Here is a 13,361-nt window from a genome sequence, read left to right as displayed (position 1 = left end):
CTTCCCATTTTGTACAAGCCTCATTCTGTAAAGCGGGTGCTGCACAGAGCAACCCATGGAGGCAGCTGAGTGGGGTGCGCCGGGCACTGGAGCTGGGGCAGATCTGGCCTGGATAAGGGGAGGAAGGCACTTCCAGTTCTGCTGCTCTGGCAGGTGCAACACAAGCCCCCACCATGACTTCTTACAGGTGGCAGTGCTGTCCCTACTCTGTAACTCCCCAACTCCTCTTGGTGCCAGTGTTCTGGGCAGCATCCTTTCCTCTCCTCAGGTGCAGGAGGGAAGCAAAAGCACATCTGCTCTGCTGTTTGTGTTATGACCATAAAAAAAAGATGATATCGTGGTGCTGCTCCTGTTTACACCAACAATCCTGTATCAGTCATGCCATTGGCCATTTGTCAAAAAAAACCAAAATTTAAAAGCAGAACAACTACAAATGCAACAGAGTTTTAAAAAACCAAACTTTATTATTATTATGTCAAAATAATTTGTATTTATATACAAATAAAGAAATTATTATAAACTTAATAGATTTTGCTTTAATAATCTGATGCATATTAGTACTTGGTTCCTCAGCTTCCACTGTGCAAGGATTTTTAAAAACACAGTTCATATCCTCCATGTGTTTTGGCTTAAATTTATAGCCAGTTCTAAATGCTCCATCTACCAGAAACACTCAGCAAACAGCAAGTACTTTGTGCAGTTAAATCATATCAAAGCCATTCCTGAGGTGTACGTGCTTGTTGGACTGACACAGCACCACTGTGCAAGTGGCTCACTTTGTTGTGAGCTCCCAAGTACTAGGAGAGGTGTGCACTGAAGAGCAAGTGAAGGTACATGTCCCTTCTGCATCTGCTTTTTTATTTCCAGGCAGTTGTGTGTGAAATAGTTAATTTCATAAAGCTTTACATAACTGCATAATGAAGAGGCAAGGAAGACAATGTAATGTTTGTGCTAAAATCCTTTACATCAGTGTTTTCTTAATCTCTCTACAAGTACTCATTATGTTTTGGACCCACTGGTTATTGTAGCACTCAGCTCATGTTTCCAATCATTTGGCAGTAGCTTGGGCACCTCAAAGGCATTAAGCAGTTTTATTTTCTGGCTCTTGTCTAAACTACCGAGAGAAAGCTAATGATCTTTAATTGCCAGCATCATTCTTGGGAGTTCAGGACAGAAGTGTAAGAGCTAGCTAGAGGTGTTAGCACATTCCCTCTGGCCTGGATAAAGGGCCCTGTTTTCACCTGTGATGGGCAGATAGTGGTATCCTGAATATTGTAAGCTCTCCCTTTAAATTATTTGAACCTTCTTCCAGGCTTCTCTGAGATCATGACACATAACTTGGAAAGAATGCAATCATTCAGTTATAAAGGATCTATAAGGGTATCATCATGATTTGGCATTACTATTTTTGGTGGAGTACCACTGGGAAGTTCTGCAGGAGTCTTTCTGTTCATAGGATGGGTATCAGTGGCTGTAAGCAGCTCATTGTTTATACAGTACATGCTATGTCTGTCTGCATTTTCATCCTAAGCTGTGTGCATGTGAAGTCATTGTAGTTGCTTTCCTACAGGTTTCATTCTCTAAATGGCAGCCACTTTACATTGTTTTGCTTTTTCTACCTAATCTGTTTTGGGGGAAAAGAGTCACACACAACTTTGAGAGATCAGAACAGTATTGGCTGTCAAACTCTTAACAAAATCAACAGATGGGAGTGGTCTTTAACATGATGTTATATTCACATTTCTGCTGTGCTGTGCATTCTAGAATCTAATACTCAGGATAATTTCTACTTAAAGATCTTAAGGGAAAAGGTGAGGAGTCAGTGCTGAAACTGATTCCTAGGTTTGGCAGTCTCACCAGTTTGCACTGGGGCCCTGGGCATGTCACTTGCACTCTGTTAATATCTCTCTATCCAACCAAGAGAATAGTATCTATTATGGATGGATGTTTTGAATAGCATTTGTAAAGTGCTTTGAAGATTAGAAGTGCTGTTCAAATGTTCATAAATTAGGCTGCATTTGTTGCAAGATAATTAGATTATTAATTCTGATTTTGTCACCTCATTTCAGGGTTGTTAAAAAAACGAAGATCTACAGATAGGAAATGCTATCACAGCTTTTCAGTAAAAGAAACCTTTAAGCTAAGTACCAACTTAACTAGAAAACAAGAAATATCTCTGGGACAAAACAGAGATGTCTGTATGCATTCCTTAATATATGGAAACTGATAAATATGCAATATGGCCTCTGCAAAATGTAGGTTTAGGCTGAACTTCACACTCTGCAAGATTTCTCAGCAAGAAATTTTCTGACAGTTCTGTGTGAAAAGCCATTTCAAGAGCTAAGTCACAGGCAAGGTCCACACATCTTATGTTAAATTTACACAAACACACTGCTAGCTGCAGAACAGTAAGTGTACTTATGGCAGGTGTAAGTACTGCCTCCAGTTTGCTTTCTGAAAAAAACTATTTTTTAGTTTAGTAATTTTAGACAGTTTGGGGGCTTCACTGTTAAGACAGGCCTTTCAAGATGTACGCAGTGGACCACATCCTCAGCTGGCACAAGCTGCAATGGCTTCAGCAGAACTGCCAGCGTCCTCTGGGTTGCTAAGCTTGTCTTTGTCACCCAACTTAAAGTGATACAAGATGTATCACAATCCACAGCTGACAATCTCAAACTTGAGAAAGGGTAAGTGGAAAAAGTACCATCCTACCTTATATTTTCCTTCATGCTGAAGCAGCATTAATCTCAATTGTCAGTCTATTTCCATAGTTAATAGCTCGCTTTAGTCAAGTGCTAAAAAGAGATTGGGTATTGAGTGGTACCAATTTAGTGCTTATTGCTGCAGGGCCACTTGGAGATTGTGTTTTGTTATCTCTGTGGTTTCTGTGTGACATAACTATCTCTGCCACTGCATGTCAGATTAGAAATCCTGGGTATGTGGATCCTTTGTTTAACTATCAGCACTCTCTAAGCTGGATACTTCTTCAGGTACCAGCAGAGCCAAGTCCTCCCCATTCCAGCTTGTGCACAGAAGCCAGCTGTAAGACAAAGATAAGACAGGTATCTTTAGCTGAGATAGTTCAGTATAGCATGCTGATTCAGCACCAACAAACACACAGGATACCCCTCTGCAGCCATCCTCTGTGGCACAAATGCGTCTTAGTGAACAAAAGCAGTGACACTATTTGCTCTAATTACACAAGTCAGACAATATCATTACTGCTGCCTTTGAGCACAGTACTAAACTACTCTGCATGTTACTGACTGGAACAACTACCTTTCTGCTCTCCAACTGCAACACTGAATGACACTCTAAAAAGAAAGGTGCAGAGAAAGGGTATTCAAAGGGTCAGATATCTGAAACTAATGACAGAAGGTAAAGAAATATAACTTTCAGAAATTTATGGTGATGATGTGCTACAGTACTGATTGCAATATGGAGTGGTTGATGGTAAACATGTTTCCTTTTCTGCAGTAGAGCTTGCTTTCTTAATAGACACTTTCTCTACTTACATTGAACTAAACTAAAGATAATACTTAAGAGAACAAGTACTTACTGTGCCTTTGTTAATGTAACTGAATTTCTCAATCATTTTATTACTTTACCGGAAAGTATTCTTCTCACATGCAAGACCCCTTTGCTTCAGTTCCCTCAGGTCTTAAGACCCATCACTACTTTAAATCACCATTAGTATAGTCTACTCCTACTTCATTGTAATTATTTACACAGTCTTTACATCGTCTGTAAAGACTGTGTAAATAATTATAATGAAACACGAATAGACTTGAAATTATGTGAAATGTTCTAAATCTACAGCATTATCACTGCCTATTTGAATCTTAAAATGCAGCTGATGCAGAGATAAAAGGAGACTGAGGTAAAGTCCTAGGAAAAAATATGCAAGTCTCCAGCCAGAGTGCCACCCTCTTAAGAAAAAACATTTTTTTCCCCCAACTGTAAATCTATCTAATGAAAAGTGATTCCTCTGCCATTTAGATTTTTGTTTCAGCATCCTAAAAAGAAGTAATTTATACGGGAAATAATGTAAAGTGATCTTTGCTTTCTGAGTACTCATGAATGGTATTTCACTGTCCATATTACTAGATGGTCACTAGGTATGATTAGACACAACTGCTATGGAGGCCTTTATTTAAAACATGTTAAGAAATTTATTCTTTTGGGCTTTAAAATCTTTTACAGATTTTAATGGCACTGGGTCACATGGTACCTATGACCAAAGACCAGGACAGACAGCTTTCCATTAAACCCAGTGGGTGACTGTCATGTTTTTAACCCTCATTAGCATCAAGAGAAGAGCTCAGATTGCAAAATTAAGTTCATGCCTTTCATGTGATCAGTGGGAAAGGCTTTCCTGGAAGAAAGACCAGGTAAAGGTCTCAAACCAAGGGAAGTCACACGTGCAGTCAAGGGTATGGTGTATCCCATTCAGGTTATCTTCAGTTTGGGGGAAATTCATAGCACAGAGCTGGGGGAAGGTGGCTGATCAGGGAAAAGGTGTGAAGCTAGAGCCACTACAGCACACTAGCAGATGGGAAAGTTTGAGGACTACCACACTAAACTATTCAGCTTCAATTCATGTCAAAATAGATATTACTGGCAAAGCCAGTCAGAAGAACCCTCCTGATCTGTACTTACCACAGGACAGACAGTGGAATTAGACAAAGGCCTGCTGATAGGAGGAAGCTAAAGCCTGAAAACCATGCAACAGTGGTTGCATAGAGAATATTAAAAACTGAAATTGACATTGTGCCGGTCACAACTTCTAAACAGGCAATACAAGCAAACACAGCACCTGCCAAAAATAAATGGGCAAATTACAAACAAAACGTCTTCAAAGTACAGACATTTTAAAACATGGTTCAAAAGATATATCTGTTGACAGTATTTTTGAAAGTATACAAGTTTTAAGCACTAGGTGATCATACTTTTCTATGAAAACAGTGGCAACTCCTTCAACATGCTAGTTATTTTAAGTGAACAAAAACCCAACAAATAAACAAAACATTTTGTTGATGGAAACTATTTTTCTTTCCTATTATTTTGTCACCATGCCTACTTTCTTGCATTTGCTCATCACATCAAGTTTAACCTGTTCATCCTCACTAACCATGTTGTGCACATCTCCATCCTTTACCCCTTCCAGTTCTCTTCTTCATTTTACTTTTCCCTTTCTTGTTTCTTCCTTCTCTAACCTTCACTTTTATATGTGGAAAATATTGATTCAACAAGGACTGCTGGTTCAGCTTAAAACCACTGCCTTCTCATTTTTGAAAAGAAACAAACAACATTTTTTGGACTGAACTACCCTTTGGGGTGGCAGTCTATCCCACAAGCATCTTGTTGAACACATTTTCTGGAGCTGCATTCATAGTCACAGAACCATAACCAAAATCGCACTAGGTAAGCAGAAAAGGATGACAAGAGGCAACCTGATTGCTTCATCAAACTACTCAAATAGCCAAAGCCCTGAAGAATGCCAAGAAACTCAATACCAGAGGTGCGTTTTAGCACAGCTAGTACAAAGAGGTCTTTGTTTTAGTGTGTAAAGATTAATCTTTTAAAAAGTAAAATACAGCAACTCAGAAAAATGTTTCTGGAAAGTATATGTTTCCTAAAATCTAGAAAATACACACTCCCCAAAAGCAAAATATGGAATATTAGAGCCGTATTTTGAGGCCTGACATGCTTTTTTCTGTGTTCTATAAGGAAAGGACTTTGAGAAGTATTATGTTACATTTCTAGGGATATGTTTAGAAGCCACTGGCCTGAAGTTAGGGTCCTGCTCCATAGCTCAGGATACAAGTCTAATTGTTTCCAAGTGCTATGAAGATTGACCACCTACTGCTTACCTTTTTAAATTAGTAAGTGAGAAATTGACTAAATAACATATCTTTCTCTGCATGCCAAATCTTGTGAATGTAGAGGCCCTTGTGAAACATTTGTATAAATCTTGGGCATTCTCTGCTTCAAGTTTCCCATGGTCTTTAATTTAAGAACAGTATTTTGTTTGAAAGTTGAAACTTGCAGTAGTTTTTAACACAGTATTGTTTATATTTAATTCAGAACCAGGAACCATTAATGTCAAGAGACAGGCTCATATTATACAGAACTTGAAAGAAAGGGAATCTTAAAGTACCAATATCTGTCTGTTTAAAGGTAATCTTTGCACATCTCTGTTCTGAAGCACCGTATTATTTTATTGTTTAAAAACAATTCTACTTACCCTGTTCACCAGGGAGAACCACTTTTGACAGCATGGATCGGAGAACAGGAATAGGCATAAAGCAGAACAAAGATGGCACTCTCACTGTAAAGCAGCCATGAGACATTGAACTAATTAAAATCCAGGGATTTACAAATATATTGCAACTGCATTAGTCCTATACTTTTGAACACTTAGTTCCCCAAATAGTAAAAGGCAACTACAAGTGCATTGAGAAAAGTCTGAAAAGTCAGACTACAAGTGCACTGAGACACAATTCTCCGAGAACAGAGAAATTTATAAATCAAATATACTTCTATGGCACTAAAACCATAAGCAGGTAATTCCATTGTTTCTTCACACAGTTCATCTTTTAATCAAATCCTAGATCAGGCTGATCACCCATTTATATTTTACCTCTCTGTGACCCTTTCAAGGTGGCACATTCAATATCCAACAACTGCATTCACTACAGATAACACAGCAGTATTTTCATATACATTGTTGACCATGGAATAACTGATTCTGAACTCACCTAAAAACATGAGCAGAGTAGTTTTGGCAAAGGCAGCCATGATCATTCCTCCAATGTAAGAAAACATCCCAATAAAGACAATATAAATGTCTTTGAGACATTTGGAAAATAAGTAAACTCCTAAAAAGCTGGTCAGTGAGACAGAAGTGGATGCAGCTGCTCCATATCCAATGTATACTTCATTCCAGCAGAGTGGCTCATCCAGTTCATACAGTGTAAAAAGTGAACTCCCACCCAGCACAGTAAACAAATAAGTCATAAATGTAAAAAGTAACACAATTATTAAAATTCTCTTTTTATAAGGGGCAGTTTGAAAAAGCATGTACACTCCAGAAAATGTCTCCCTAAAAAGTTCTTTCCAGGATACTGGTGCTTCATGCTGGAATTGAGATACACCTACAGTATCTTCCAGAAAAAATACAATATAGATTATATTAATGACATGGAGCAGAGATGCTATCACAAATGTCCATGCAAAGCCTATTCCTCTTAGAAAGTAGCCAGATGACAGTCCTGCCAATCCAGATACAACTCCAAAAATCAAATCTACTACAGCTATTCGTGTTGTTTTCTGCTTCTCATCGTGACACTCCTCTGCTATGTAAGCAAAGCCTCCTCCAAGGAAAGTTGCTATACTCCCAAACAGTCCAGTAATAAATGCAAATACAAATAGGACAGAGAGTGACAAGGAAAAATATGATATTGCAGTGAAGCTAATACTAGAAATCAAAGCTCCCATTGATGGTAAAACTAAAGACCTTTTGTGTCCCTGGCGATCCCCATTAGCTACAATGACAAAGGCAACTATAAGGCTGGGAATGGCTCTAGTTAAGTCCAACTGCATAATAAAAACAGAGGCTTTTTCTTGAACTTCCTGCAAAGAGAAAATAAAAATAATTGTAAACACTATAATAAATTGGGAAAAAATATATAATTATTAGTATGCAATATAATTAATATTACTGTACATGTTTACAGATTATAAATTATACTATTATAAAACATAATACATGCAATGTAGTTTTATAACATTATATGACATTTTGATATACTAGGCTCTAATAAAATACATTGTATATTCAGACTTTTGTAATTTGATCTTCAATATTCCTCAAACATTCCCTGTTACATTTTAACCCAAAACTTAAAGCTGAAGACAGAGTCTTACACAGAAGAGAAGCTTCAATGCAGACAAGAGAACAATCCTTTTGAATGTGCACTTACAAGAGCTGTAAGTATCTTTAACTGCAAGTATCTCCTTCAATACAGGATATGGCAAATGGGCACTGGGCTATTTTAATACTACTCAGAAATCAGTAGTAAGCTAGTAATCAATTAAGGAACACACTCCATGCTCCCTCTTCACAGGAAATCTTTTTTCTTCCCAAATAATTCTGCTGAGGGGGTTACAAGGAAGAATTAATGGACTAGAGCACACTATGTAAGTAAACAGATCAGTTTGCTCTGACATCCCACTGTACAATCTTACTAATACTATTACAAACAACAGTAACAACCAAAAAAGTGAAATACAGCTATAAATACTGTACTGACTCACAGATATGTGAATTAATGGATTTTGCAAACACTGTAAAGCTTTGGGTTCAGGAATTGTCCAAATCAGTGATGTCTCTAAAGATACACCACAGCAGGTATTCACATAAGGAACAGCAGCTAGCACTATAAAAATAAACACCCATTATGGGAAAAAAATCAGACTTCTTTTTAACAGAAGTATAAAAATTAAATGTAACTGAAAACCAACCATTTAACAGAGCATGGATGGCTGCAGAAAAAAAGAACTACAGAATGTTTAATTAAAAAAAATGTTATGAAGCCAGCTGCTAAAGGACACTCAGCAAGCAAATTCTGATCTTGTTTTTAACACAGAGATGAGAGTACCTAATGAGAGCAGCCACAACAGCCCTTTCAAAGACATCACCTGATCAGACAGCAGGGGAAATAGAAGCAACTTTATTCATACAAACCCTTTATATTAGCTAAGATAAAGTTTCAGATGCAGAGAGTAAAGTCCTGTTGAAAGTCTTGGAATTTTCTGAGGCACAAGACTGACTTGGGCAGGCATTGTGCTCTTCAATCAGCAACAGGTACACTTGTGCAAATCTGCCCACATTCTTAGCCTGTATTCAAGCCATCTATACTCCACATTTCAGGTGTCTCCTCTGCAGCTAACATAATCCTGATGAGTAGCATCCAAAATTATGAAAAAGCCCTAAAACTTACAGGAATATACCTGGGGAATTTTAAAAGCTGCTGAACGCTGTATAAATTCGTATTTATATTTACAGGCAGAAGCCAGGAGTTTCTTGTTCAATCTCTTCCTTTGCTTACAAGATACCAGGTTCCCAAGGAAAGTTTTCAAGATCCCCAGCACTCCAAAGTCTTTTGCTCCCTTCCCTTATGGTGCCTGACTGCCTTAGCATTCATGACATCCTGGTAACTTGCCAGCAATGCTGTCACCCTGGAAGGGTCGAAACCATGAAGACTGAACAAACTGAGATGGGAAACGTTATTCTGATCTTTAACTCCTCTGCTGCTGACAAAAAGAACTCTATGTAGTCTCAGACATTGCTGCTTTACTAGGATTGTTTTGTTCAAAGCCATGAGTATCAAACAAATGCTACTATGTTAAAAGTAAAATTAAATGGTAATATGTATCATCTCAGCCCACATAAACTACATAATACAGAGATTATTGCCAGACCATAATGAAGTGTAAAACTGAAAGAATGAAAAACCCAAAACTTGGGTACCCTTTTTTTGGAAGAAGTTGTGCAACACACAAAACATGGCTTCACATCCAGGTAACACACGTGAGCATGAACTTGCTGAGATAAAAAACTTGATGTCTACTGAAAAAAAGACTACAGACATAAGTACAGGAAAAATCCATTTAGAGTGTAAGGCATGCAACTGTTCACTCTATGGTTTTATGAAGCCAAAGGAAAAGAATATAGAAAATGATAGGTCAAACCTTCAGCTTCTTTAAAATCACATAACTCCATTAAATAATCAATGGAACTACGTATATTTGAAGAGAAAGGTCTAGGTTTTTAATCTGCAAATTCACTCTACTCTGAAAAATGACTCGCAGTGGACTGAAATAGGTATTTCAATCACCTATTTCAAAATTAAAAGAACAAAAATGAAGACACAAGTAACTTATATAAGGATTAAATTACGAGAGAAGGGCAGCACCTGAGATTGAACAATATAAAGGACATGATAAACTCACAGGCTGATAAGGTAAAATATTACTGAGTAGCAAGGGGAAATTAATGGATTGTATAATGAATCAATGGGATGATAAACAATGTTTAATGATTAATAATACAGCTCTTTCTGAGATATTAAAAAAGGATTATCCAAGTTGGTGGTCAGAATACTTCAGTTTATATTCAAATTACCTTTAAACTCATTTTATTATGACTATTTTTTTCAAATTGTAAAAAATAATTAATCTAAATTTTGTGAAGACGAACCATTTTGAATTATATTTTACTTTTTATGCAGGCTCCAAGTGATTTTTGTCTTCAATTTCCTTTTACATTTTGCTTTGAAATAGGTGAGATTAGTATAAAGCTTCTTCATTCTCAGAACATAAGGACTAACACTAAATTAACTGTTAATAGAGATGTTCTTTTAAACATTAATGCCAAACAGGGCCTTACAGCAACAGTTACAACATCTAATAAACCTAATTCAGATAGATTTAGGTTAGGAAGGTCTTGGAAAATCTGGAACACCTACTTCACACATCCTTGCAAAAGCGTTTGGAATTAAGTTACTGGATCTACTCTTTGGCCCACACACGGGACTATAACTCAGCACAGAGGCCCATTTGCACTTAAATTAATGCGTGTTTTGAGCACCTACATTGTTACACTATGGTAACTAGCGTGGTATAAAAATGCAGCAAGGCATCCAGACAAGAGTGTAATTGTTCAAAAGCTCATGCCCTACTGGCAATCGCTGAAATGCAGGGAACGGAAATTTGGCAGGAAAGGGAAACGAAGAAGTTCTGTTGGCCATTATTCAATTGCTGTCTTGAAGGACTCATGTTCTCAAATATCAAATTAACTATAGTTTGTAAGCAAAAGACCTGTAAAGTGTGAATATGTCATCAAACCAGAGATGCTATCTAAACTTCAGCTGAAATGAAGCACTCTGCTTCAGTGTTTTGAGAAAAAAAATGAAGCTGTATCTTGAACCATAAGTGATGGCAATTTGAAAGGTTGAATTTGAGGCAGTTGCAAAATGCAAAGATATATTTGAAACGTCGATTTCTTGATGGGCTCTGCAATTAGAATTGTATGCTTAGAGAAAATTGCCAGACACAGCATCAAATGGGGAGCTAATACTAAAGAACACCCTTTCTGGGAGTAACATACAAGTATTACTCCAACAATAACTGGTGATTACCTCCATGGGTCAGCTCAGAAGCCATGTTGGACCACAATTTGATTGACCTGTTTTTATTTTTTCTACTAAGACCAGCTTCTGTCACATGACAAAGAACATACGCCTGAATTATTTCTTTGATCACCTTCACTGGAAGCACATTCCATTAGCAATCTCCTTTTATATATGACAAATGAGGCAGATAAGCTCAGGCATTCAGTCTTGCACACATGCAGCACATCAGAGATTCAGATATGGGATGTGAGCAAAAATTTTCAAGTACCACCTTTTCAGCAGTGTAAGGGAATGCCAACAGACTGTTTGTGTGATCCCAACTTCTGTGTAATTTATACAGTGAATCATTTACTTTTCTGACCCTACAGTGGTTTCATCTTTCACTTTATCCAACCCAATTGCCAGTTGTTGTTGACAACATATGGGAAAATATGTTCCCTCTGCTGTTCCCATGTTAGACACAGAAATCATGTGGCCACCGAGTGTGCCAGAGCAGTGTATTGCTTCAGGAAAAAATCCCCAACATTCAAAAAACAACAACCCCAAAACAAGAGATGAGCTTTCTGTTGAATCAGTGCCCCACTCAAATCCAAACCATAACCTGTTACTGCAGAACTGCAAGACACAACACATGGGGTGAGAGGGGGAAGGGAAATGGAGAATGACCATCTCTTCTGATGGCAGCTCACAGCTAGCTCTGCTTAAGTGTAGCATTAAAACTGCACTGGAAGTGCAATGGAAGAGGTGCCAGTCAACAACTCACTATCTAGCACACCAAACTACAGAAAAGTGCAAAAAATGTAACTGACCATGGGATCCTGTCATCTTGACGTCCTTGTATTCCAGCAAGGCACACTAGTGCTCTGAATGGCAAACCATCAACCGTATTTAATCATGCAAAGATCAGTTAATTTTTTTTCGACGTTTTAAAACCACAAAAAAATTATTTTAATTTCTCCTGTTCCTCGTTCTTGTAATTCCTCTAAAACACATATATTTTAAGCTAGATACTATTTCTCAAAACTACAGTGCATTTGTTGAGCTTCACACGGTTACGAAGAACAGTAGAAGCCACAGAGAAAACGGATGGCTCACAAACACAACACGCACAATGGTGTGGGAGGAGGAGCCTCCACCTCCAGTTGTACCCGCGGTAATGTCAGCCCAATGCTAATTTGGTCCCCATTCTCTCAGGCGTTTTTCAACTCCCGCTATAATACGAATTTGTCTCAGTGTCTTCCTGGAGACAAATCTTTGTCTTTAAAGCACTATCTCTACCTACAGCATAACATTAGAGCGAGAAGACAGTGAAGTGCGAGCAGGTTACAAAACTACGGCTTTCCGCAGATTTACAGGTTAAGGTTATAAAACAGGAGGTTATACTGAGGCAGCACCTCCTGGCTGCGAGTTTATTTACAATTATTATTCCTCCCCCGCCACTTGCCTTCTGTTTGATATAAGCCGGGCTGCTCTTATTCTGCTCGCAGTGACTGGCATTGCTGTCGCTGACGAAAGTGGAGTTGTACTCCTGCTCCCACAGCCGCCGGTAGATGAACTGCTGCACCAGCGGGGTCGTCAGGGAAAACGCAAAAACGTAGAAGAAAATGACGGGCTCCACGCACAGAACCTTCCTCATTTCTGGGTCTGGGCTTCAAACCCTGTGCCAGGAACAAATCGCGAGCGCTCACGAGGCGAAAGCGAAAGCCCCGAGCGGCAGCGGGCTCGGTGACAGCCCCACGCACGGGGGTCGCGCTCCGCCAGCCCCGTCCCGGAGCGCAGCGCTCCCGGAGCGCCCCCGCCCCGCCCCGCCCGCCGGGCTGTCCCCTGCGCACCGGGCCCGTCCCGCAGCGCCGTGACACCGTGACACCGGGGGCGGGACGGGGGCGGCCGTGTCCCTCAGCGGAGGAGCGTCCCCCGCCGCGCCGTCACCGCCCCCCGGCCGCCGAGAGGACGAGGCCCGGTGCCGCCATCTCGGCGCTGTCCCTGTCTGGGCCCGCGGGCGGGGCGCTGCGGCGGGCGGGGCCGGGCCCGGCGGCCGAGCGGGGTCCCTGTGCCCGCGGCTGTCACCGCCGCCCTGCTTGTCCCCACGCCGGGGACGCTGCTGCCAGAGGTCAGCGCGCATCAGCACCTTGGCGATGTCAGCAGCGCTCCCTGGGCCCGCGG

At 39.7% G+C, this 13,361-nt stretch overlaps 1 protein-coding gene across 2 annotated transcripts; it reads right to left on the bottom strand.

Moving 5' to 3' along the window:
• Positions 1–441: 441 nt before the first annotated feature.
• On the bottom strand, positions 442–13,239 carry SLC46A3 (solute carrier family 46 member 3). 2 transcript variants are annotated; one of them, XM_077173827.1, is made up of 6 exons: positions 13,031–13,239; positions 12,639–12,856; positions 6,762–7,631; positions 6,248–6,331; positions 4,660–4,816; positions 442–3,040 (listed from the first exon to the last, which is right to left on the bottom strand). In XM_077173827.1, exons 2-6 carry the CDS (start codon positions 12,832–12,834, stop codon positions 2,953–2,955), a joined length of 1,395 nt encoding a protein of 464 aa, XP_077029942.1. In that variant the 5' UTR covers positions 12,835–12,856; positions 13,031–13,239; the 3' UTR covers positions 442–2,952. The 2 variants fall into 2 exon arrangements, with proteins under 2 accessions (XP_077029942.1, XP_077029941.1); XM_077173826.1 differs by lacking the exon at positions 13,031–13,239 and having other exon boundaries at positions 12,639–13,009.
• Between the last annotated feature and the right edge of the window lie 122 nt (positions 13,240–13,361).

Source organism: Agelaius phoeniceus, chromosome 2, assembly GCF_051311805.1.
Source record: "Agelaius phoeniceus isolate bAgePho1 chromosome 2, bAgePho1.hap1, whole genome shotgun sequence".
Classification (NCBI taxonomy): Eukaryota; Metazoa; Chordata; class Aves; order Passeriformes; family Icteridae; genus Agelaius; species Agelaius phoeniceus.
Note: the sequence above shows the minus strand (reverse complement) of the source record. Positions and strands in the feature narration are given on the sequence as shown.